General features: G+C 33.4%; 2 protein-coding genes across 5 annotated transcripts; one reads left to right on the forward strand and one right to left on the reverse strand.

Annotated features, from left to right (window-relative positions):
• On the forward strand, positions 1-12425 carry LOC8268138 (sodium/hydrogen exchanger 7). Of its 4 annotated transcripts, XM_048375220.1 has the most exons (20): positions 1-52; positions 142-233; positions 602-679; positions 757-914; positions 1095-1196; positions 1270-1387; positions 2542-2594; positions 2668-2733; positions 3727-3771; positions 3990-4045; positions 4339-4523; positions 4852-4899; positions 5084-5191; positions 5516-5738; positions 6270-6572; positions 7930-8027; positions 8227-8358; positions 8452-8670; positions 8798-9004; positions 9978-10127. In XM_048375220.1, the coding sequence occupies exons 2-20, from the start codon at positions 213-215 to the stop codon at positions 9987-9989; spliced, it is 2232 nt and encodes a 743-aa protein (XP_048231177.1). In that variant the 5' UTR covers positions 1-52; positions 142-212; the 3' UTR covers positions 9990-10127. The 4 variants fall into 4 exon arrangements, with proteins under 4 accessions (XP_048231177.1, XP_048231178.1, XP_015576493.1 ...); XM_048375221.1 differs by lacking the exon at positions 9978-10127 and having other exon boundaries at positions 8757-8952; XM_015721007.3 differs by lacking the exons at positions 1-52; positions 142-233; positions 602-679 and adding exons at positions 11035-11330; positions 11688-12425 and having other exon boundaries at positions 774-914; positions 1100-1196; positions 9893-10178.
• Positions 12426-13298: 873 nt separating this feature from the next.
• LOC8268137 (probable potassium transporter 17) lies at positions 13299-19616 on the reverse strand. The gene is made up of 8 exons (XM_002521850.4): positions 19303-19616; positions 18897-19119; positions 17157-17399; positions 16970-17020; positions 16168-16428; positions 15667-15719; positions 15209-15578; positions 13299-14810 (listed from the first exon to the last, which is right to left on the reverse strand). The coding sequence occupies exons 1-8, from the start codon at positions 19447-19449 to the stop codon at positions 13957-13959; spliced, it is 2202 nt and encodes a 733-aa protein (XP_002521896.1). The 5' UTR covers positions 19450-19616; the 3' UTR covers positions 13299-13956.
• Positions 19617-25155: the final 5539 nt, after the last annotated feature.

The following is a 25155-nucleotide window of genomic DNA, read 5'->3' on the forward strand; positions in this document are numbered from 1 at the left end:
GAATATGGCACAAAACATCAATTGGGAAAGTTTGGGGACAGCATTCGCATTTGTAAGTGCTGCCTGAGCTTTTTCTTGACATCAGCTTACCAAACATGTTTAGTTATATGAAAAAAAAAACTTGCTGTTGTAAATGTGCAGGGGCGCATATTGATCCTGATCTTTTATTGGCTGTTTTCCTTCCTGCCCTTCTTTTTGAGAGTTCCTTTTCTATGGAAATGCACCAAATTAAGGTTGATGTTCTTCACTCTTTTTGAGTGCTTGAAAGTTTTAAAAAATGGTTGCACCAGCTGTAAATATGAGATGATACCCTGAAAGGTTTAGACTGCAAGTTATTTTACTGATTCATTTTGTGGTTGTATATTTTAGCTATACTATTTGGTACAGGTATATATTGCCTTCCAATGATTTGACTTGGAGAAGTCTACAATGACTGAAGGATTTAAAACTAATGTTTTATTTTTATGATATGCAATTAATGCAGCTAAATGATTCCTTGAAAGATTACTAAATAATAGGTAATAGGTAAATGATTGCTAAATAATAGGTAACGAGTAGATTATAGATTACTAACTGATCGCTCTTATATATTCTTCTATAGAGATGTATAGCACAAATGCTTCTACTTGCTGGTCCAGGAGTTCTGATCTCAACATTCTGTCTTGGATCTGCAGTGAAGGTATCCTAGAAGACTATAAACTAACTTATAAGCCATTTCTATTGAAATAAAGTTACATCTTGAATACAATGCTGCAGCTCACTTTTCCATATAACTGGAGCTGGAAGACATCATTGTTGCTTGGTGGACTTCTGAGCGCCACTGATCCTGTGGCTGTTGTTGCTCTGTTGAAGGAGCTTGGTGCAAGCAAAAAATTGAATACAATTATTGAAGGAGAATCCTTGATGAATGATGGGTATGTAGTTCTTTTTCTTGTCTTTCTTTGCTTTCTTCGCTGACTGACTATAGATTGGTTGGGAATCTGAGTACTTTAAACCAGCAATGAAAGAATTTATCTTCACATTTTTTTGCGATTCAATTCTATCATGTTACTTATGTTTGTTCTTTTCTGAATGCACTTGCTTTATACGTCCAGGACAGCAATTGTGGTCTATCAGTTGTTCTATCGGATGGTTCTCGGAGAGAGCTCTAACGGGGCGGTGATAGTCAAATTTCTAACACAAGTCTCACTTGGAGCGTAGGTGTCAATTGCTTCTAGTCAATGTTGATAAGGGAAATTCTTTGGTTATGAGATTCTTTTCTTGGTCCAGTGTAGGCATTGGTGTTGCTTTTGGAATTGCATCTGTTCTTTGGCTTGGGTTTATTTTCAATGACACGGTGATAGAGATTGCACTGACACTTGCCGTGAGCTACATCACTTACTTCACTGTATATCCCTCTCAAACTAAGGATATGTGCAAAATTGCTTGTTTATCATTCCTTGTTGACAAAGTTAATGTGGAAGTTGTTACTTCTGTGAAATAACCTGTGCAATCCATTAATATGTTGCCATGGCATGATTAGGCCATCATAGGATTTTTAAATTTCAAGTGGAAAAATTAAGTTCGCTTGGTGCGATTGAACTTTATGTCTCAAAAATCTTATTGGTATATGCTTGATTGCTATGTTCTGTTCTCCTCTCTTTCTTCATTGTAATTGGATATTTTGTGCCCTCTAATTTGCTGGTTCAGATTTTTGGATCTTCTGTTTGTTTCTCTCATTTTTTGACCACAGGATAGGTTACATGATCCTTTCTTTTTCTCTTGACTGATTCCTCTTGAATTATTATGAAGTCAACACATGGCTTTTACCTGGTAGAATTGAATTAACAGAAAATCTCATAGAAAAAGGCCATCTCAATGGTAGTTCTTGTTCTGATGATCTTACCTGCAACAGGCTATATCAGGTTGTATGATACACAGTTTGAACTTTGAAATGAGAATGTATATGTGAATCATTAAGGGTGCTTCTCACATTCATAGAATAAACTAGTTCCTGCATATATGTTGTTAAAAAGAGCAGAACAGAAATCATTAAGGGTGTTTTTCTTTTTGATGCATTTTGTGATTTTCCATAACTTCTCAGCAATTGTATTTACCAATTGAGCATGTAACCTGTTTCCATAAAAAATTTATTCTAGAGTTTCCAATGTAAAGAAAAATTGTCCAACTTCTTGAGACTTAAATTGGGAAACAAGGTTTTCAAAATTTGGATGGAAAGCATGTGCACTTACTCCAGTTTCTCTTCTTCAGGAAAAGCATATTTACTTCCAGTAGGTAAATCAGATTTCTGCTTTCCTGAAGTGAAAATCAATTAGAAATGGAGAAAAAAGGAAAATGGAATGTACTTTCTCAAAGTAAATACAACCAAAAGCCTTAACATTCATTAATCACCCCTTATTTAAATGCAATTAACCTAAAACAGCAGTTAAATATGGATGGTTTTGCAAACTGAGAACCTTGGTTATAAAGCAATATCCTTATGTAATACCTTACAAACTTCATTTTTTTCTTTTTCTTTTTTCTTTTCTTTTTATGTAATAGGCACAAGAGGGTGCTGATGTTTCTGGCGTTTTGGCAGTGATGACATTAGGAATGTAAGTTGATAAAGTATCCATAGTTTCTTTCCAACCTGGAGAAGTCATGTCCTATAATGTCATGTTTTGGCAGGTTTTATGCTGCAGCTGCTAGGACTGCTTTTAAGGGTGAAGGGCAGCAGAGCTTGCATCACTTTTGGTACTTCTGCTATTTTATTTTGACAGAAATTCTATGAGTTTTGATCACCTTGTTGTTTCACTTTTCTTTGAAAGAAAAAGTGTCGAAAGCTACTGTACTGAAGACATGAGAAATTATATTAAACATATAGGGTATTTCTTGTGTGGTAGATATTCACACACATAGACATGTACACATTCTTGCACTATCAGAAGTTTTAACTTCTGAGAATAGTTAGTTGGTCATTGTTACAACTATTTCATATTAATTAGGAGTGTACAACTATACATAATAGGAGAATAATTGGGGATTTATTCAGGAGTTAGTATTTGATTTGAATTCCTATATTAGAGATATAACTTGTATATATAGGTGTAACAATCGTTGATGAATACACAAAGAGAATTACTTTTCACATTGAATATTTAAGTTTAGTTCACAGTTACAATTGATAAAGAGAAAGTCATTGTAGGGAATGGAGAAAATAAAGACTTCTTGTATTTCTTAAACAGTGAGGTAGCAAAAATTAGAATTGCAATTTGAAGCATGGGGGATGACAAAAAAAAAAAAACTAAAAAGTTTCTGTTGGCTTTTGTGAGTATTATTTTTGTTGTAAGAGAGAAAAAAGATACTCTTCAGAAAAAATTATGGCTTGCATAGAGTAGAGGTTTCTAACCTGCAGAAATTTATTTGAGAACAAGTAGCCTTTCCTTTTTCTTTTTGGTTAATTGGGCTCCCACTGGGGTTTGAGCTCGAGATCTCATAAACCTCGAGGCCACTGTAGTATTACCAAGGTAAAGCTTATTGGTAAAATCATAGAATTTTGACAAGGCTAAAAAAAGGCTTGCTGTGTTCTCATTCAACATTTATTTAAGGTTACTAATTTGAATTTAGCATTGAGGCAGTTTTAAATATCTCACAAGCGCATAAATTTTCTCTGACAGTGGGTTTCCTTTTATTTGGCAGAATTAATTTCTCAATCACTAATCCTTTTGCATTGTTGTAACTCTTCAGGGAAATGGTTGCTTATATAGCAAATACATTAATCTTCATATTAAGGTAAGTGATTTATACAGAATTAATTAGTTGCTGATCTTTTATTCTATCATTTGTTTTATTCAAATTGAAATCTAGTATTTGCCTAACTGTTCTGACTAAGTAACGGAGAAGGGGACAACATATAAGAGATTAGTGCTTTAATTAACATGAAATTGTCATGGAAAAATAGAGATGAAACATTTAATTGCGAATTCATTGATGGCACTTTTGCTTTGCAGTGGCGTAGTTATAGCTGAAGGTGTTCTCAGCAGTGATGGTGTCTTTCATAACCACGGTACTAGTCACTTTGCAAATTACCAATACATATGCGTGTTTATTATAAGCATATATTTCATGTTCGAAAATTGATTTAGGACACCAGCTTATAGTAACTTTTCTTAGTGGCTTGGTTAGAGCTTAGTTGTTCACTAGTAGAGAAGTGGTTTATTTATTGGGTTTTCTGGAGTTAATGATGAATTATACTCATGGGCTACCTAGTTGTGAGTGAACGTGCTTACCTAGTTATGAGCGCACCATTCAAAACTTGCTTTCTTAAGGCATCACTAATACTTGGTGTTTTTGTCTCAGGAAATTCTTGGGGCTACCTATTTCTTCTATATGTTTTTGTGCAAGTATCTCGGCTTTTAGTTGTTGGAGTATTATACCCATTTTTACGATACTTTGGTTATGGTTTGGATTGGAAAGAAGCTACTATTCTCATATGGTCAGGTCTCCGTGGGGCTGTTGCCTTGTCACTCTCACTATCAGTTAAGGTAAGTACTCATGAATTAGGCAGTATAACATTTCTTATACATATAAATGTAGTTTGCGCATGTTCTTATTGATTTTGGCTCTTTGTTTCATGGTTGAGCATGCTCTGTCTCCATTAGATTTTTCGAGTATGAGGATATTTTTTTGTTGAATCCAAAAAGTTGTAAACTCTCTGATAGCTAAAGGTGACTATATAGCATATTTATGCCAACCATGGTAGATCAATTATGTCCATCTAAAGCCAGCTGGTCTTTTTTCATGTAAAATATCTGTTAATATTTGGTGCCTCGTGATATTATTTTTAATTATCTTTCTTCTTTTATATATTAGCGCACTGGTGACAGCTCAACATATCTCAGTTCTGAGACGGGAACTTTGGTGAGTTGTTGGAACATGTAACTATGACTAACTTTTTTTTTGTGAAGCGAGGGGGATGTACATGTTAAAACATATTTAATACCATTTATAAATTATAATAAGTTAGAAATTTTTTTCAACTTAGTTGTATTATATTACACACCTTCCAATTAAGATGTTTGTTAATTCTTGAAAATCCTCACAGTTTGTTTTCTTCACTGGCGGAATCGTATTTCTGACACTTATTGTGAATGGATCAACGACACAGTATATTTTGCATATCCTAGATATGGATAAGCTATCAGCTGCCAAGGTGAGGTTAATGTTGGCATCCAGAGAATTACTTTGTAGTAAATTTCTGATGTCCTGTTTGGTTTTGTTTTGCATAAATGTTTTACAATGATCTTAGGTTTATTTGACTTTAGGTTTATTATGAGAAAAATCAATTGTCCTCTTTTAGTAACCGTATACATTTTTCTAAGTGCATCTTTGTATGAGAAATAAGCAAGTAATAAGTTGGAATTTTGCTTATAGTTAGCAAGCAAATTGCTCAATCTACATTTTTTTTTTTTGGTCAGTATCAACTTAATTCTATAAATTGTAAGCATGCTGTTATCTTCCCCCCCCCCCTCTATAGGAACGCATATTGAACTACACGAAGTATGAAATGTTGGACAAAGCATTAGCAGCTTTTGGTGATCTTGGAGATGACGAGGAACTTGGACCTGCTGACTGGTCTGCTGTCAAAAGATATATTGCAAGCTTGAATAATTTGGACGGAAGGAGTAATCCCCAAACTGAATCTGAAAACAATCTAGACCCAACAAATTTGAAAGACATTCGCGTACGTTTTCTAAATGGTAAGTTCATTGTTGTTTTTGCTACTCCTTTTTTCTCCTTTCATTTCATTGTTGCACTTATCCTCCATGTCTAAGCTCTTTGATCAGATCAATACACTTATGATTTGGTACCTTTCACGGTTGGGAGAAAAATATTATTCATATTAATCATGTTCATGATTGAAGTCCATTAGTTCCTTCATATAACGAAAACTGAGTTGGTATTAACTATATAGCATATGCCTACTTGCCTCAACATTAGAGAAAAGGAAAGGAGTTAGAGGACAGTCCTGTAATAGCTCCTTTCTTGTTAGTAGGTTCGGTTTCTATCCCGGCTAGGCTTGCTAGCTGAATTATAAAGTTTTGAAATATATGAATACTTTGACTTATGCCCCCAAATCAATATTTTGACTTCTGAATCTAACAACTGTAATACTTCTACCTTCTAAAGATAAACACCTCCACTTTTATATGCTTTTCTTTTAGAAACTGAAAACTTATTTTATTTATAAAAGACTGATTGCTGATTTGAAAGATCTTATCTCATACCAGGTGTCCAATCTGCATACTGGGGAATGCTTGATGAGGGAAGGATAACTCAGACTACCGCAAATATTTTAATGCATTCAGTAGATGAAGCAATCGACATGGCTTCACATGAGCCTTTATGTGATTGGAAGGGGTTAAAGGCTAATGTTCATTTCCCGAGTTATTACAAGTTCCTTCAAGCAAGCATTTGCCCTCGAAAACTGGTTACTTATTTCATCGTAGGGAGACTGGAATCTGCATGTTACATTTGCGCTGCATTTCTACGTGCCCACAGAATCGCACGGCGACAACTGCATGACTTCGTAGGTAAGCACTTCTTTAATTTAAGTTACTAGATTCTTTTCTAATGGACAAAAGATGCTATTTTTTCTGAACAAAATCTGTGGAGTTCTACATCATTTAGAACTACATTCTGAAATAATTTAGCCATGCAATTAGGACTATGAAACAAATATGTTAGAGGTATTTCTTATGGCTGTCATTATTTGCAGAAGAAAATTGTGGTAGAAAAAAATTTACCAGTTACACATCTAATTATGACACCCCACGGGATTAATACATTCAATTGTGACACCTTTTCTTTTAATAATTAGTATGCTTCGCATCTATTTTTAGATGTGCTATTTGAATTTTGAGGGAATGTTTAAGGCACCTCCATAAATTTATCAGATCCTTTACTGTTGTTGGAGAATATAATCCCACACAAGAAAAGTATAAGAATATAAAGTGAGTATATGTGGTGAAGATTGAGCCTTCGCATTGTGTAAGTTGAGATTCCGACTCTACTTTCATGGCTAAGGATGTGAGTTTAGCCCAAGACTTTTCTGCCCACGAAACTTCTACACAGTATCAGAGCTGAAGATGGCCCAACTGTTGGATGATCAATTTAAGGACCTGAAGTTTGAGCTAGCAGAAGAGAGTAGACCATTTTGTTGACTTAGGGCCTCAAAGAGTAGGTCTAGGTGTGTTTGTGATGGGCCTCTAAGAGTAGGTTCATATTTGGCAAAGTGATAACTGGTCCGGGCCAATTGCACTTGAAGGGGAGTGTTGGAGAATTATAATTCCACATGGAAAGAATATAAGAGTAGAAAGTGACATATAATTGCTGAAGATTGAGCTTTAACACAAGCTAGTTGGTTTTATACAAGGTGAAGTTCCAACTCCACTTATATGTCCACGGATGTGAGTTTAGGCCAACACTTTCCAGCCCATGGAATTTCTACTATTGTAATAGCTGCAGTGCTGTTGGCCATAGCTAAATGTGATTCTGGAGCTCTGGAGCTTAAAATTTTGGCGATTTTCTTTTAACTGCATGCAGCTGTGGATGAAAATGTGGAAATGATAATTGGTATCCAAAAGTGATATTTAAGTAGGAACCACATCTGAGTTTCTAGTCTTTGTGTCATGGAAGCACTTGTCTATAATCCTCTGCAATTCATGGAATTTTTTTGGTTGTATTTTAAACAGATCTAATGATTGTTGGAAAAGAAAGAAGAGAGTTTAATCATAATAAATTATCTGTTTAACCACTCAACAAATGATAATGATGATTTTAATTTTCTTTAAGTAGCTATCAGCAGGACAATTTTTTTTCCCTTGTCAAAAGGAACATTTTACAATATAGTTAAAAGGGTTTACCTCTTCCATGTGCTTGTACTTCTAGGTGACAGTGAAGTTGCTTCTACAGTCATTACTGAAAGTGAGGCAGAAGGAGAAGAAGCGAGAGAATTTTTGGAGGATGTCCGTGCTACATTTCCTGAGGTTTGTGAACTTAAATAACCTCATTTTATTCTGAGACTGGATTTTCGGTGGATCTGGTTAGTTGAGGTCCTTGTAGATTATGATGTCAATGGTTTTATTTTTTCCATACCTTTTAGCTATTCGGAGAAATTTAATATCATTAAAATGTTGTTATTCAGGTGATGTTGAGAAAGAACTAAATATTTTAGTAATTTTTCAGGTGTTGCGTGTTGTGAAAACCAGGCAAGTAACTTATTCAGTGCTGAACCATTTAAGTGATTATGTCCAAAATCTTCAGATGATTGGGCTCTTAGAAGAAAAAGAGATGCTTCATCTTCATGATGCTGTCCAAGTACTTATCCTTTTGTAATTTGCATTCTATGCTTTCGGCTAATTTGTTGCTCTTGTGAATGTTAAATGAAAAATATATTTAAACTCCTTGCAGACTGACTTGAAAAGACTTCTAAGGAATCCTCCTATAGTAAAGATCCCTAAACTAACTGATTTGATTAGCATGCATCCTTTGTTGGGGGCCCTTCCTTCTACAGTACGTGAACCGCTTGAAGGTTCTAGCAAAGGCACAATGAAATCACGTGGAGTGCCACTTTACAAGGAGGGCTCTAGGCCAAATGGCGTTTGGCTTATTTCTAATGGTGTTGTCAAGGTAAATGAGCTATTTGTAATTTAGGCAATAACTTTCTTACCTTTTCTTGCTTTTCCTTGTTCAGTTGGAAAATATAAGAGGTTTAGTTTTTACTGCATCTCTATAAATGCAAACTATTGTTCGGCAGTGGAGGAGTAATAGCATAAGGAACAAGCACTCATTGCATCCAACTTTTACACATGGGAGCACATTGGGCATATATGAGGTCCTAGTTGGAAAGCCTTACATCTGTGACATGATAACAGACTCTGTGGTACTCTGCTTCTTTATTGAAAGCAACAAAATACTTTCAGCACTAAGGTCAGACCCTGCAGTGGAAGACTTCCTGTGGCAGGTACTTTCTGTTTCTTTTTCTTTTCAGTGAAAGACTTTATTAATAGAGAAAGAGTGGAAATGAAAGAAAGGAGGATAAGCCTCCTATAGCAATAAAAAAGAAAAACAGAATCAGCCTCTAGAGATGATGCTACAAAAGAAGTTCTCTCCAATTCATCTGGAAAATAATTAAAAGACCCTCTAAACGCCTGAAGCTTTTCCTGATCCTGCGACAAATTAAAGGAAAAGAAAAACTTTTTTTTCAAGTGCAAGCAGTCCGTTAATCCAAATCTCCACACAACTGCAAAGAAAGCACAGTCCTATAGAACTTTTAGCACAATTTCAATCAATAAAGCTTTGGCATATTAAGTCAACAAAAGTCTGTAAAGATTCGTGACAAACCCAATTCTCCTCAAAAAGACTGAAAAGGGGTATTCCGTATATGCCCAATGCATCTCACAGTGCAGAATCAAATGAGACATTGATCCGAGAATGCTAACAACACACAAATCAGGGGTTAAAGCATCATCATGCCTCTTTTATTTGTTTATTTTTTTTTAGAAGTCATGATCATTCACCTTGTCGAGGACTGGAAATCAAACAAAGCACCTCAGTACCATAGTTTTCCAAACTGTATTAGCTGTGAGGAAAGACTGGTATTCATAGAGCGATCTACCGTATCCCAATAATATCTATGTTATTTGGACTATGATATGAGCATAAACTTTATCTTACTGCTGATCAAAATACTTGGTGCTATTTAAGATGCGTAGCATGTGAAGGTTTGATGTTTGCCCACTGTATGTTGGTTGCTTTTGATATCCGGACAGCATGATGTGATAAAATCTTAGGATACAAATTTACTCCATCTTCAACATTCTGTTTTCTTTTTCTTCCTTCTGTTTTCCAGGAAAGTGCTATTGCACTAGCCAAACTTTTACTTCCTCAAATATTTGAAAAGATGGTAATGCACGACATGAGAGCTCTTATTGCAGAAAGGTCAATGATGAACACATACATAAGGGGAGAAACAATAGAAATACCTTACCACTCCATTGGCTTTCTGTTAGAAGGATTTGTAAAGGCCCATGGCTATCAAGAAGAACTGATTACATCACCTGCAGTACTGTTGCCTCCGCATAAAAATCAGAGCTTTAACACTCACGGAACTGAAAGCAGTCAAACTGAAATAACAGGTATTTAAGCAATAACTTTGAAAAAGACAAGGAGGTCAGAGACGCACATCTATTGTGGTACACTTTTCTGCTGCTGGATAGATAGTTCTCGGCAGGGTCTTATGATGTTTATATTTGCTGCATGTCTACTGTCATATCATTGACATCCAAGTTGATCTTGCCTTGTGATACATAATTGATAAAGATTTTGTGATATATTGTTTGTTTGTTTTTAAATGTTTTATTTACCTGCGGTAGTTAGTTCGTTAAAGAAAAGAAATGAGGAAAAGAAGGATAAGAGGGAAAAATGAAAAAGCATTGACAAATTAGATTTGGTTCTTGAGGTGGTAATTGGGCCAAGTTAAGCAGCTTTGGGGTAAAACCTAGCCCCTAAGCCGTCAGTTTGGATTGAGCCAGAGTTACTCAAATCTCAACTGGTAGGCTTTTGTAATTTTTTTAAATTTTTTTTTTGAAAATTTGTTGGCTGTCCTGGTCACAACCCGATCCTAAAGTGTTTGGGTCATTTAAGGTTTAGAGCAGATAAGAATTGGTTTTTATCCTTTCCTTTTTGGCTGATCTGATTTGGGTTTTTTATCTCAGGTAAAAGATTATCATCTCTCATTAGTACCTGTAAAATGTGTTATTGCACAAGTTCTACCATGTGTTTGTACATTAATTTCTCTCTTATAAAAAAGTGCGCAATCCTTTCAATTCCAATTTCTAGGGTTGTTTGATTTTAAAAGAAATGAACTAATTTATGGCTAGTGAAATAGAAATTAAAAAATAATGTGCACAATCATCTGAGTTTTGTATTTGACAGTGGGCCATGAGAAAAATAATAAATAGGACGTTAAAAATAATAATCTAATTTATACAGGTGCCAAGATATCCAGTTTCTCTCACCAAAGATCCAGCTATCAAGTTGAGACAAGAGCAAGAGTGATAATCTTCGACATTGCAGCATTTGAAGCTGATAGTATGCTGCAGAGAAGGTCATCCTCTTTAGTACCACACACAGTTGATCATCCCCATAGACCTCTAAACAGAGAGCATGGTCTTATGAGTTGGCCTGAAAATATCCACAAGGCAAAATCACATGAGCAGAATCTTGAAAATGGACAAGCAAAGAGCTTGTCTGCAAGAGCAATGCAGCTGAGCATCTTTGGTGGCATGGTACGGCAGTTTATTTTCATTTTCTGGGATTTGTTTTGAAATACCTCCACAAGATAATTACTATTCTCATGGTTTATACAATTAATTGCATGGACTTGGTTGCTTGAATAACTTATACAGGTGGACTTGTGTTGAAAATTGAATGGCATAAATTAGTCAAGTAATTGTTGTCAGAGTTAACCTGTTGATACTTCACGAGTTTCATTAAGTACCTCCTTGAAATGAATGTATGCAAGAGAAAACTAGAATTCATTGCTCCTGCCTATCAGGATGTAGTTGTCATATTTTTCCAAACCACCTTTTCATATTGTTCACCTTGGTTCGTTTGAACTTACTGCATTCTCCTCTTGTTTCAAGGTTGATGTGCAACGTCGTAGCCATGGTTCCTCAAGTGATGTAGTGCAGCGATCACATAGCATGTCATTTTCAAGAGCTGGATCATTTCATGGCCGCCCTCTTGTTTCTATTAGATCAGAAGGAAATGCTAATGTAAGGAAGAACATACAAGCAAGAAACTTGACGTGGAAAGTTCCTGCTCCTCCACATCATAGTACAGACACAAACAAGAGCAATGTGTTGGATCATTCTAGTGACGAATCTGGTGCTGAAGATGAGCACATAGTAAGAATTGACTCACCAAGTAGGCTTTCTTTCCGCCAGGCTTCTTAAATATGATTTGTTAATTACCTGTATTAACTGCATTCTGTTTATACGAGTTTTGATGATCAAACGTTAGAAATCTCTATGTAGAAAGGCATGCTGAATAAAGAGGATGGCTCATTGAGGCCTCTAATTTAGTCAGCGATGCTTTTCCTTGGCTTTGAGCATGAGATTGAAAAATAATCTTTACTTCCATCATTCATGAAAGAAACGCAAGTCTCTTGCTTCCGATGTTTGTTTAGTTAACAGCCCAAGAAGAGAATGTTGGGGTACAATGTAAAATTCATCAGTGAGAGCAAGCAGAAAGACACCATTGATGTATTTTCTAGAGATAGTCTGCATGTATTCTCGGCCAAACAAATAAGGTCCTTGGAGGCTATAGGCAATCCAGACTTTGGCATTGTAATGAATCTAATTTTGTTTGGTTGGTTCTCACTTTCTCAGTTGAGGAATCCTTCCCCCCTTAACTTATTTTATCAGTTCCATTCCAGCGGACCTAGCATAGCATAGTTGGTGAAAGAACAAGAAAAAGCAAAAAAGGAACTATATCCTCAAAATTACAGGGATCAAGATTGTTCAGGATATTGTAGGAGAACCAGATCGATATTTTTAATTGAAAGCTGGAAAGAGAGGCAAGTTTGCATCTATGCATGTGTACGCATACATAACGGGTGGACAGCAGATTCACAACCTAGACTAGACTGTTATAACAAAAGACCGGGGGGAATGTTTAGCCAGGAGACTTATTTAAAGTAAGCACCAAAAATTCTAAATCATAGTGAATTCTTCCCTTGCCGAGTATTAGCAGGTCCAAACTATTGCAGCCTGAGCATTGGTAACAGCATGTGGAAATGCGCAACTGCATATTCCAATATTATGCGTCATTATGCCGATGGATTCTATGCTGCTGAATACAAGGCATCAATACATTTAGGCAAACTCATTGTTAAACCCTTAAGACTTTTAAGTTTGACCAACAGCAAATGCTTCATATGCTTTTGTTCTTTTTTGTCCCCCCTAAGGGAGAATCATCTGATTTGTAAAACCTGATACCTGTTAGTAAACTTTTAGGGAGGGCGTAAATGAACTGATAATGCCTCAACTATGTTATACAATTTCAGCCAGTACGCCTAAGTTAATGAGTCGGAATATTCTTCCAAAACAGCAATGAAAAGACAGTTGAACTTACAAGGTAAACTTGATCTCATAGGTAAAGTAATATGTGAATGTGAGCGAAAGCAATCAATAGCAAATCTTTGCAAAAAGTAGAAAGGAATTTAAGTTTCTCATCACAGAAAGACCAAAATCTAACACAAAAAAGCATTAAACCAACACTCAGAGAAACAACAATAGGAGCAGTGAATGCAAGCATTGCCACCTGAACCATAAGAGTTTCTGGTGGTAAGTTCTTCCCTTTCCAGATCCTGTCATTAAATTTTAAATTGTCCAGAAGAATTACATGAACTTTTTGACCTAGCTATCTTTTACCTTCCAGCTAAACTATACCAGCACAGCTGCAAAATTCTGGGAGAAGAATGATGATACTGAGGCAGCCATTGGTATTGGAGGCATTTTACGTATACCACCCGATATGTCAGGAAAGGCATTCGAGTCAGTAACTAGTCTAACAAGAAAAATCTGGCAACAAGAAACCAATAAATTATTTTTCTAAATTTCCGGCCAGCATATCCTGTTGTTCAACAGGACTCCACTTGATGAATTCGTTCACTGCTGAACAGAAGGGTGATATAAACCAGGAAAAACCCTGTAATACTCAAATCCAATTCCTTGAACTATATTTTGACAGTTGTACTATTAAAGCACAAGAAGATAGCGTGTACATTTTAATCAACTGACATAGTTGTTTGGAAAAGCCATATCGCACTTTTGGAAATTTTCCTCTTCCAGGCATATTCTTTGCCTATAAAACTTTTGTAAGGTATAGAGCCATTAAAGTAGTATCAATTCAAGCCTCATATAGCATTCCAACCTCAATTCGTTTCGTTGGTGGCACCCCAAGAGCTGGTAGCGCAGACCTACAGTTATTGTGCATGACTTCATAAAATGCAAGCATGATTCTGTCAAACCAGCTACAATTCTCGCCTATATAAAACCTTGTCTTCCCTCGAATGTGAACCACACCAGCCATCTTTGCCTGTTCAAAGGCAGAAATCTCGTCCTGAATCTCTTGAGGATCAGATGGTAAACAACCTTGACAGTTTTGGATATGCATGCGCAAGCTATCAGTAACTTGACTTACAAAGTCATCTCCTTCAAGATTAAGGGCATCTGCATAGCCATATTGTATCACGCATCCATAAACTCCTCTCAAGCCCAATTTATTAACAACAATTCTTTCGTGTGGAGCAACCTTAGGAACCAACAAGTACCGAAGTGTGGTGAAAATGGTAACTTTGTGCAGAGATTTCATGTTTTTAATATAATGTCCAAGGATAGGAGTCAGGCCATCTTGAATATTGGTGTAAAAGAAGCACAATCCAGGAACCCGTTGAACACCCGGATCCAAAAGCAGCACTTCAAGTCTTCCCAAGTCTATCTTGTGAGTTAACTCATATTCTATCTTTCTCTGCCTTCCATAGAACCAGCCAAACATGATAAAAGCAAGAATAAAAGATATAGCAAATGGGATCCATCCACCTTCAGGTATTTTAACTAATACAGCGCTGACATAAACACCTTCCATTGTAAAAAATACAAAGAAGTAAAGTGCAACCAGCAATGGCGGACTCCTCCATATTATGATCATAACTAGTGTCAGTAATATTGTGGTAATGAGCATTACCAGACTGACAACAACACCTGAAAACGGGATTTAATAAATAATATGTTGCTTCAGCAATGCAGAATAAATTGAGCTGTCAAAGTGAAAACAATTAACTGCAATGACAATCAAATGTCGACCTATAAGTCAATAATCTTAGAAGGTGCAAAATTCTATTTAGCTACTTCTGTTACGTAAAACCTAAATAATTCATCTGCCTGAAAAATTTCTGCATATAACTCAAATCAAGCATTATGATAAAATATGCCTCAGATTAACCACTACTGAGCCTTTTATCCTTCACTGACTTGTGGAGATGACGAACAATCTAGTAAAAAATATCCAATCACAACTACTTATGATGAGACTAAAAGTATCTAGATGATAATGGTCAATGACTGTTGAATGCAATTTAAAGAAATTCAGGTGTACTGACCAAAAGCGTATCCAATATCTTGTCCGTCTCCAAAAATAAGTATAACTGCAACGCAGAGAATCATGAGGATGTAATTGACTTCTGGGGAGTAAACTTCACCCTCTTTGTTAGAAGAAGTATGTACAACCTTCACCCGGGGGAAATAATCCAGTACTACAGATTGTTTGATGACAGAAAAAGTGGCTGATATCAGTGACTGGCTTGCAACAATTGCAGCCAATGTGGCAACCACAAAGATTGGCCAGTATATCTTTTGTGGTATAAACTTATAAAATCCATCTTTATGATCATTTGGGTGCTTGATAAGATATGCTGTTTGGCCCGCATATGTGAGAACAAGTGATGGATATATTGTAAACAGAAATGCCATCTGTGGGGAAAGAATTAGTGAGATATCCATGTTATACATAGAGACGAAACCAGAGAGATGAAATATGATATTGTAAGTGGAAATTAACCTGAATAGAGCGCCTGTTAAAATGACCAAGATCTGCAAACATTGCCTCAGAACCTATGCAAAGAAATACCCACATCAAAGAGTGCTCTTATGCGTCTTCACATCTAAACATTAAAATGAAAGCACATATTATGCTGAAACTAAATTCCACACTTCTCACTATTTTCTTACATAAACAGACCATGAGCAAGTATAAATCATCTATTGAAAGACCAATCGGTAAATCTTTCACCAAAATTGATGGCAACCTTAATCCTGACCTCTTAACAAATGACTTTCTTTCAGAGTATAAAAACCTGGAAAGTCCACCTTCAGGAAAATTCAAGGCCTTCTCCAAATTATCAAAAGTTATAAAAGGATATCAATGTCTTTTTTGTCTTTATGGCAGTATATGTGCTATTAAGCTCAGGAGTGGGCACATATACATGAGGTAAATAATACAGGGAAAAGAAGGGTTCATCTTTTAGTTTAAGAGAAGCACAAATTTAAGCAAAAAGCTCACCTGTGATACAGAGAATGGTGCCACCAAGTTTCAGCCAGCCTTCCTTTCCATTTCTCCAAAAGAAGTGAAAAATGTAGTGTGGTGATAAAGCTTTGAAAATGCCAGGATAATGTTGTGTGATGCTATAAATCCCCACTAGTGGAGTAAACAAGGTCCATGCACCCATGATGGGAGAAAAAACAAAGCTTACTCGAGAGGTGCCAAAAGTTTGTAACAGAAACAGAACAATCAGAACAGCTGCAGAAAGAGCTTCAACCAACGCTGCAGCATCATAAACCAGTAAAAGTTTTTAAACTGACAGCGAAGAATTCTAATTTGGAATCGAAAATAAAAACTGAATCATATCATTCAGATTATAATAAAATATTGTTACGCAACAGAAGGATAGGAATTTGATTCAATGCGGTAAATAGGTCCAATCCAGACTAGACTGAAGGGAAATTCATGAGTTTCGTATTCTAACTAACTAAATATGGTTTGGGTGGCTATAAAATACAGAAAAATAGCCAACAAAGGTTGATCAAGTACATATAAATTGCCAAAATCATGCAGCACGCCGCATTAAGGTACTAGTGTAAATTTTACATGTATAGTTTCTTTTTTTCTTTTCCATTTTCATTATTTTATTTTAGCCGTTACAATTGGATGTCCATTAACAGAGAAAATGTAATAGGTTAATGAACTTGAATATTAGACAAGTGCGGAGTGTGAGTAGGATATTCCTCACATACCTTTAGATAACCTAGAAGTTTCTCAAGTCAAAGACTATTTGCAAGTTATGACATTCAACATGAATACTTACACTTCTTTACAGAAGGAAATGGTGCTCTTACTCCATCCATTGCGGACAATACTGACAAGAGATTTTAAGAGTTAGAGAGAATAATTAAAGAAACTACCCCAAAGGAATAGGAGAACTTAAAAGAATGATTTTGCAATTCTACCCTCAAGAATAGGAGCATAGCATTAAAACAATTAGTCTGACAAACCTGAGATTGCAGGTGTTAGTATACCATCCCCAATCAGCATACACGTGCCTAACATAGCAATGAAAAGCAGCACCCTTCTGGCAACTAAACTTCTTTCAAAAAATTTGCCAAGCCTGCACTTATTCTCAGCGCTTTCATGCAAGACGGAGTTTGAAAAATTTAAGCTTGGCTCTCCATGCTTGGAAGAAAGAATTCTGATATTTATATTCCTACAGAGTAAGGAGTACAAGGCAAATGTTCCACCTGCAGTGATATTAGTTTTCACGAGTTTAGGACACTTGACTATTAGCAATTAGTTTAGCTTCCTTTCTCATGAAGGATAGAGGAAAGCACATACACTCAAAAAATTGCTATCATTGTAGCACTGGGAGGGAAAATAATCTCTCTTGAATGCAGATTTCAACTAGTGAAAGAACCATGAGTAAGAAAAAACTTCGATGATCAGACAATCAGAATGCATTTACAGTATATTATTCAAATGAAAACTGAGTGGATGATGGATTGAATTAATGCAGTTCCTGATTTTTGCAAGTGTTAAACAAGTCATTTGAACTCCAAGTCTTAGATAACAAAGTTGCTAAATTATGCTTTTAAAACTCAATATATGCATGCCAAAGTATGGAAAATCATATCCGAGTCCTAAGACTTTCAGCTCTTCATTTGCATCATTCCCAAAGGATAGAGTGAGATGGGAAAGAATCGATTAACAGTTTTCAAGATTCAAAGTATAGTTGTTCAGAAAGAACAAAAAGGTTTTGAAGGGTAGGAAGCTGTCATAAGCCATTTGGAGTAGTCTATAGTCTGGTATCCCACTCTATCCGTAGTAATTACATGGTGATCTGATATAACTTCTACTTGTTCACAATCTTAATTAATGTCAATGGTCTCACAACCTTTCAGTTTCATGAAATCAATTGAAACAAAGGCATGCTGTCCCAAGCATACTAGATCTACATTACACGTACCCCTTAAAATTCTTGGCCACAAGAAGCATCCAATTAATTACCTCTAAGTTTGCTTTGATATTTATGCACATATAACTATGTTTCCCACCCTCATTTCAGGAAACATGCACACACATTATTATATTAATTAAAATTAATATATGCACGAGGAAACCCTTTCCGGGCACATCTAATATTTTTGTAGCTAAACTATGCAAAGAAATGTTTGAAGACTGAGGAATATTTGTTTCATGTAATTTCTAGGCTTCAACATAATATATGAACTGCAATTGTATGCTAGAATACTATTTAATACTACTTTGTTAGACATAATTAGAGGTCTAATATCTAGAGGTTGGGCAATCATTTACTTGAAAAGTCACAAGGAAAATCACAGAGGCAATTCTTGTCTTTCATGCCCTCAAATTGACCGGTAACTCCAAATTTCTGTCTTCAGTTAATGACAAATACCAAGCAAGCAACTTTAGCCAAATATCGTCTATGCCTTAAGCAAATCCTAACACTCTTTTACATATTATCAGGAAAAACATGGCCTCTCCTCTAGTGTCCAGTCTCTCATGCACACGAGTTCACATGCTTATCTAGAAGCGGCACGAAAGGAAGATAGACGACTTATGCATTTATACAAAAGAAAGACCCGCACAAATTATTACTGCCACTGCTATTTTATCAGCTAAATGAAAAGAAAACCTTTTGAAGATTTACAAATTAAAGTGATAGTGAAACATTATAACATAAAGAAAAGAAAGAGAAGAAAAAAGTTAAGAGTTCATACCTTCACCATGATCATCAGCCTTAAGGGCTATGTAACTATATTTGACAACACCAATAAGAGTAAGAGTCCAAAACATAATGCTATAAATTCCCAAATAATCCTCTTCAGTTGGAGAATTCAATGGCATTGATGGATAAACATAGAGTGGTGATGTTACAAGCCCACCAAATACAACTCCTAGTGTTTTGTATGCTAGTACAAATGTCTCCCACCTCCCCTTCTCCTGATTCATACAAATTCATTCCAGTTACAGCAACAAAACTTATATTCAACAAAAAATTTAACAACCCACTAAGCCAAATTTATCAAAGATATCAAAAAAAGAAAAAAAAAAGAAAAAAAGATTCGAGCTTTAAACAAACAACGCAAATCTGTAACAAAGAAAGTGATAGTGCAAGAGATGGACCTTGGCGTGGTGGCCAGAAATTGGTGGAGTGAAACCATTACGAAAGTGAAGGAGGTGGGCGTTAGCAATGGAAGTGCAGTCGTCAACCACCACCTCCCTCAACGTCTCGGCCGTGTATGTTGCTGCTCCGGCTTCCCTTGCTTCCATGTTTATTTTGATGGTCTTTTATTTTTTTTCCTGGTTACTACTCACTATAATACTTGGCTGAGTTGTTGCGTGCTGTATATAGAAAGAGACCTGACTGGAGAGAATTTGTAGAGGGAAAGAATTCGTGTGTAATTTGGTGCAGTTTAGTGTCTTGTAGCGCGGCTTTAGTTTGGCTCAAATACGAAATTGGCTAAGACCTTTCCAAGTCTTTTAAGTCAATTGTTTAATTGTTTTGTTTTTTCCATAGTTGCAATAGACTTTGCATGTGCTGACAATGACATATATAATTTCGTAACCGCTCCATCTTCTGTTTATAAAAGTTTTAAAGAATACTACAGTGTAAAGGGTTAATCTATTTGGAATTAGGTTTAAATATAATAATTAAAAGGATATAAATAAATTTATTAAATAATAAAATAAAAACTGAAACAAAAATATGAAAAGTTTTGAATGGAGGTCGAGAACGAGAGAGGATTGGTAATACCTTTCCAAAAATTACATAAAATAATTTATAAGTAAAAAATCAAATTGTAAAAAGATTACCGATAACCAATTTGTAGGATGAAGGGGGTTACCGCTGATGCTCAAACTTCCTTTCAAGTTCCAATTCACCTCTTCCCCTTTCAATTTTTCTCTTGGGTTTATTTTATAGCATAATTGTTTTAATCTAATTTTCAATAACAAGTACAAAATGCCAATTAATTTGTCTTTAAGGAATAAAAATATTACTACCGACTATCAACCAAAATTCATAAGCCCATAAATTTTATTTAGAAATTTTTATTTAGATTTGATGTATACAACACAATTAATATATTCACTTTCGAACGTGGGCGGCTCTCATATTTATGCCACAACATCTTAAATTTAACAAATATTTTATTTTATTTTATTTTAAGAATGTTGTTTTACAAAAAATATGGTTATATTTGTTTCAAAAAATACATCTAAGTAGTGAAATTTCAATTGAATAAAATATGAAGGTCACATTTGCATCTTTTCCCTAATGAATAAATAAATTTTAATATTGTGGAAAACATTATTGCCACAAAATAGACTGGCAGCATCTTTTCCCTATGGCCCCTCCAGATCCCAAGAGCTCCCACTCAAATATACTCCGCAATACCAATGATTTTCATTATTTGTAAGTTAATCGTTTCAGAAATAGATCTTAATTCTGTGTAAACATATAATATATCTCACCAGCTTTGTAATATTGGTTGTGATTATTATATTAATAATCTTTTACTTGCCACTTCAAATTGGTTGTGATTTAATGGGATTTGAAATATTTATTAAATGAAATTTAATTATATCAAAAATTTTAATATACATTTATTAGTAGAAATAGATTTTTTTAGATGAATTAGCAAAAATAGATCATTAACATATTGGATGAGAATTTGTAATTATAAATTTTTTATAAAATATTTAGATAAATTTTATGGTAATAATATTCCGTTTATAAAATTTTATCTGATATGAATTTTTATAAATTATTTAGATATATACAAAAATAAATGTTCTTTTAAGGAACATAAATAAACATTTAAAACTAATGTATTTAACCGGTCTAAATAAATAGTAGTTGAGATAGTTTAATATTTCTGTTGGTGTAGCAACCCCAAATTATTTCTTTTTCTATTTTTCTTTTTCCTTTCTGTGCGGGAAAAATGAATATCCAAACATGACTTCCACGAGTTCCGAGATACTTTAATATTTTTGCCAGTACTCAAGAGTGCTGTGCAAAATGTGTAACATGCTATCCTATCCAAATTAGTTGGAGAAAATAAGTAAAAGTAACCAATCATAATGTGGTAAATCCTAATCTTTGCTACTGGCTCGAAATTCAAAGTAATTGCACCATCCTCAAAGTTTTGAAGAGTCAAATGCCTCCATGAATTTGTATTAAAAGGTCAAATAGATCCATTTTTATTTTTTTAATAATTAAACCCTCAACTTCTATTTAAGGAATAAATAACTCTAAATCTTTACTAAGTCAAGAAAATACACTTGCATGAAAGAGAGAGTGAATGATTTTTTATATATATTAAAACACACAAGAAAAAAGAATAAAATTAAGAAAATAAAAAATAAAAATAAAATCAAATATCATCTGATTCTTTTCTTTACAATACCAAACAAAATCTAAATCGAATTGTCCCTCTATTCGTATTTCGTGCCTATCATTTCCCTTCCCCAGTTATTCACCAAGTCTTCATAAAAAAAAATCTATAACATATATATAAAAAATTCTAAATTTCTCATGAGTTTTAATATAATAAAATTTTATGAAGCCATACCATATTATTTTTCAATGAGAAAATAACATATGTCATATATTTATAAAAATATTAAATTATAAATATTTATAAAAGAATTAATATGATCTTAAATAATGCTAATAATGAATATGATATTTTTTATTTATTTAAATATAAAATTATTATATTCTTAAAATGATTATAACAAGTATAATAATTAGTGAAGGTACTCCATATTAATAACAAATTTTACTATCTTTCTGATAAAATATACATTTATATTCATATATATATTTTAAACTTAACTATAAAACAAAGATATATTTTAAATTTCATAACTTTTTATATATGTCACTCATCTAACTATTAGAAAAAAAGTATTAAAAGCGGAGAAATAATCTATTTATATGCTTAATATCTTTTCTAGAAAGAAAAAAGCAGTTAAATAAAGAAGTCTTTTAAATATTCATGGGAATGTCAATTCATTGTGGACTATATAATATGAATACTCATCTCTTTACACTCGCTATAAAGATAAAAACTCAACTATTGCGAAAGAGACTACTCAAACTCGAACTCAATTATTAAAAAGTACTTTAGTTACCTAAAGATGACAATATAAACTCTCGAGGTGGTTATTCAGCGATCACAATCATTAAAATTAATTAATAGCAATATTTTGTAAAAAAGAAAAAAGAGCAATAGTCCTTATTGTTCTTCTTTATTAGTATCTTCCTTTTGTGCTAGTCCATTGTTTTGTCATTGACCTTATACTATCCCCTTTGTGTTGCTATTCCATTTTTACTATTAATATTATTATGAAAAGTTTGTTGCAAGTCTTAGTGAGGATCATTGATTTGAAAAAGTTTATCCTCCACTTCTTTATTTTATTAGGCAGTAAGAATTTAGAAAATAATATTTGAAAAAAGAAATCTTAAGATCTATTTGTCTTTTTTTTTCTTTTTCATTCATCCTGTTGGTCTATAAATATGCTATACATAGGAAGAAAAAATTACTTTATTCTTAAAAATGTAATTTATGGTTATTATTTGACAGTTTTAAAATATTATTTTATTAACTATTTAAAGGCAGTAATTCATATTATTTATGGTTCAAGTCCAATATATTGTCCCAATGATCTAGTATTAAATATAAAATTACTTAATAGATTATGCTCGTAGTCCTTTAATTTATTATTGAGGTGAAGAAGGTGTGTCCTGATTAGTGGAGCCATGGCCCTCCCAGAATTCTAAGCTCAGAGAATATCTGTCCATGTGTTTATGAGTGAAGATGCTAGTATGACCACAAAAAGATCCAATGCGTCAAACAATTTACGGATCCAATCCTCAGCGGGATCATTGATGAGTTTTAAAATTCTTTACCTTGTTATCTCTGTAAATTCAATTTACTATAGATTCACCAAGAACCAGAATCCAACTTTAAGAACTTCAATACTCAGCTAAGCTATCGGCATCCAAAGCCTTCTCTTTCTGGAAATGCAACTTATTAAAGACAAATAAGTAACTAGTGGCTCCAACTTCAGCAGCTTGTATAGCAGCTGCATCACTTTTGTCAATTGGTATATCAAGGTCCTTCAAGTTAGTACCATCAATCAGGCTTTGATCTTTGCGACTCAATCCAGGAGCTGGTCATTCACCACAGAGTGAGTGAAATCATAGTTCATTTTATTATGTTCTATTATTCAACCTGTAATTTTGTGTTTCGTTCTTTCTTCGTTTTCCTTGGTTATTGTTATTCATTAATTTATATGTTTGAGAACTAAGTTCCATTGATTTCGCAGACGGAGATGACCACCCAAAAAGATTATAGAAAGGAAGCCAGAAGACGCATAGGGAACGGAGCAACGAATTCATGGCCTGCAATCTTATGAAATCAAAGGTATTCTCTGAAAAACATACTTTCAGATATTTTAAATTTTTTTATCTCACTAACATGAATATTATTTTTTATACAGAAAAATAATATTTTTAAAAAGAAATTATTATATTACAATTTCTCTGTAATTAAACTATCAAATTCATATCAATGTTCATTATATTTTGTTTATTATTTATTTGATAAATATTTAAACCAACAATAATCACGCTTACTAAATTGTCTTATAAATACTAAAACCGACAATTATACTTACCAATAGAAAAAACATTATTCAAATAATCTTCCTAATAAAATATATAAATCTATATATGGTGGGGTTGTTTGCTTAAAATAATTCATTAAATGCTTCATTTTAAATTTATATTTTTTGTGAGGTCTCTTTTAAAATTAACTTAAAAAATTTTAATTAATTTTTTATATGTATGAATACAAAAGAAATTATATTAGTAAATAAATTTTAACTTTTAAAATTTTATTTAATTTCTTATATCTTTTAAGATAGAGAATATAGTAAAGGGAAATAAAAATGATAATTCAAGAAAATCTAAAAGAAAGAAAGATAATTTTTTTTTAAAAAAAAAAATCTATTGAAATCTTGATGAAAAATGAAAGAAAAATCTTGAAAATTTTTATTAATAACAATATATAAAAAGTCATTAAAAATATATAAAAGTTCATGTTTATAAAAATCAATAATTTTTTAAATACTAAAGAATTTATAAGAATTATAATTGAGTATTCCGTAATTTTTATAGATTTTTTAAAAGTCTTTAAAAATCTATATTTTAAAAAAGTTATATTGAATACTTCATGATTCATATAAAATTTTTTAAAATTATTATTAAATATTATTTTAACTTTGAAACTCCATCAAAATCTTTAAAAGTTATAATTGAATACAACCTCAATAATCTCAATAATCTCCATAGATAATAAAATTAATAATGGGTCCTCTTTCAAAAAAGTCAATAACCAACCTGCTTTTTACATTATAATGGTTATAATAACTAGAGAATATTTACTTACATTAGAAAGATGTGTTTTTGAAAAATCTATGTTTCTATACTAATTAAGCACAAATGTATTTTTACTTAATCAAATTTTAAGAAATTTAGATTTAAATATTAATTTACCAACTCATAATATGTTTAAATTAAAATAAATATATGTAATTTAATATCTCACATGATTTAATTAGTTGAATCTTAACGTTTAAAAATTATTTATATTTTTTATTTTTTTGAAAATGTGAGATTCCTAACAATTAATCCTATAAGCTATTAGCTGCTAATATTCTTTACTGGCCAAATGGATAAAGGGATAGAGTGAGTTGTTGAGAATCAACCAATTATAGTTAGCTCTAAATAGTTTTTCTTTTTTATTGCTAGTTAGCGCTTAATAGACAAACTAAATACCCATTAATTTTTTTATATGAAATCATATGAACTTATTCATTAAAAGTGGACAGTATAACTGAATAATGAAAATAAAAATGATAAAATTGAGGAGTAACTCAAGTGACAGTTTAAATAGTAAGTGTATT

Source organism: Ricinus communis, chromosome 5 (genome assembly GCF_019578655.1).
Source record: "Ricinus communis isolate WT05 ecotype wild-type chromosome 5, ASM1957865v1, whole genome shotgun sequence".
Lineage (NCBI taxonomy): Eukaryota > Viridiplantae > Streptophyta > Magnoliopsida > Malpighiales > Euphorbiaceae > Ricinus > Ricinus communis.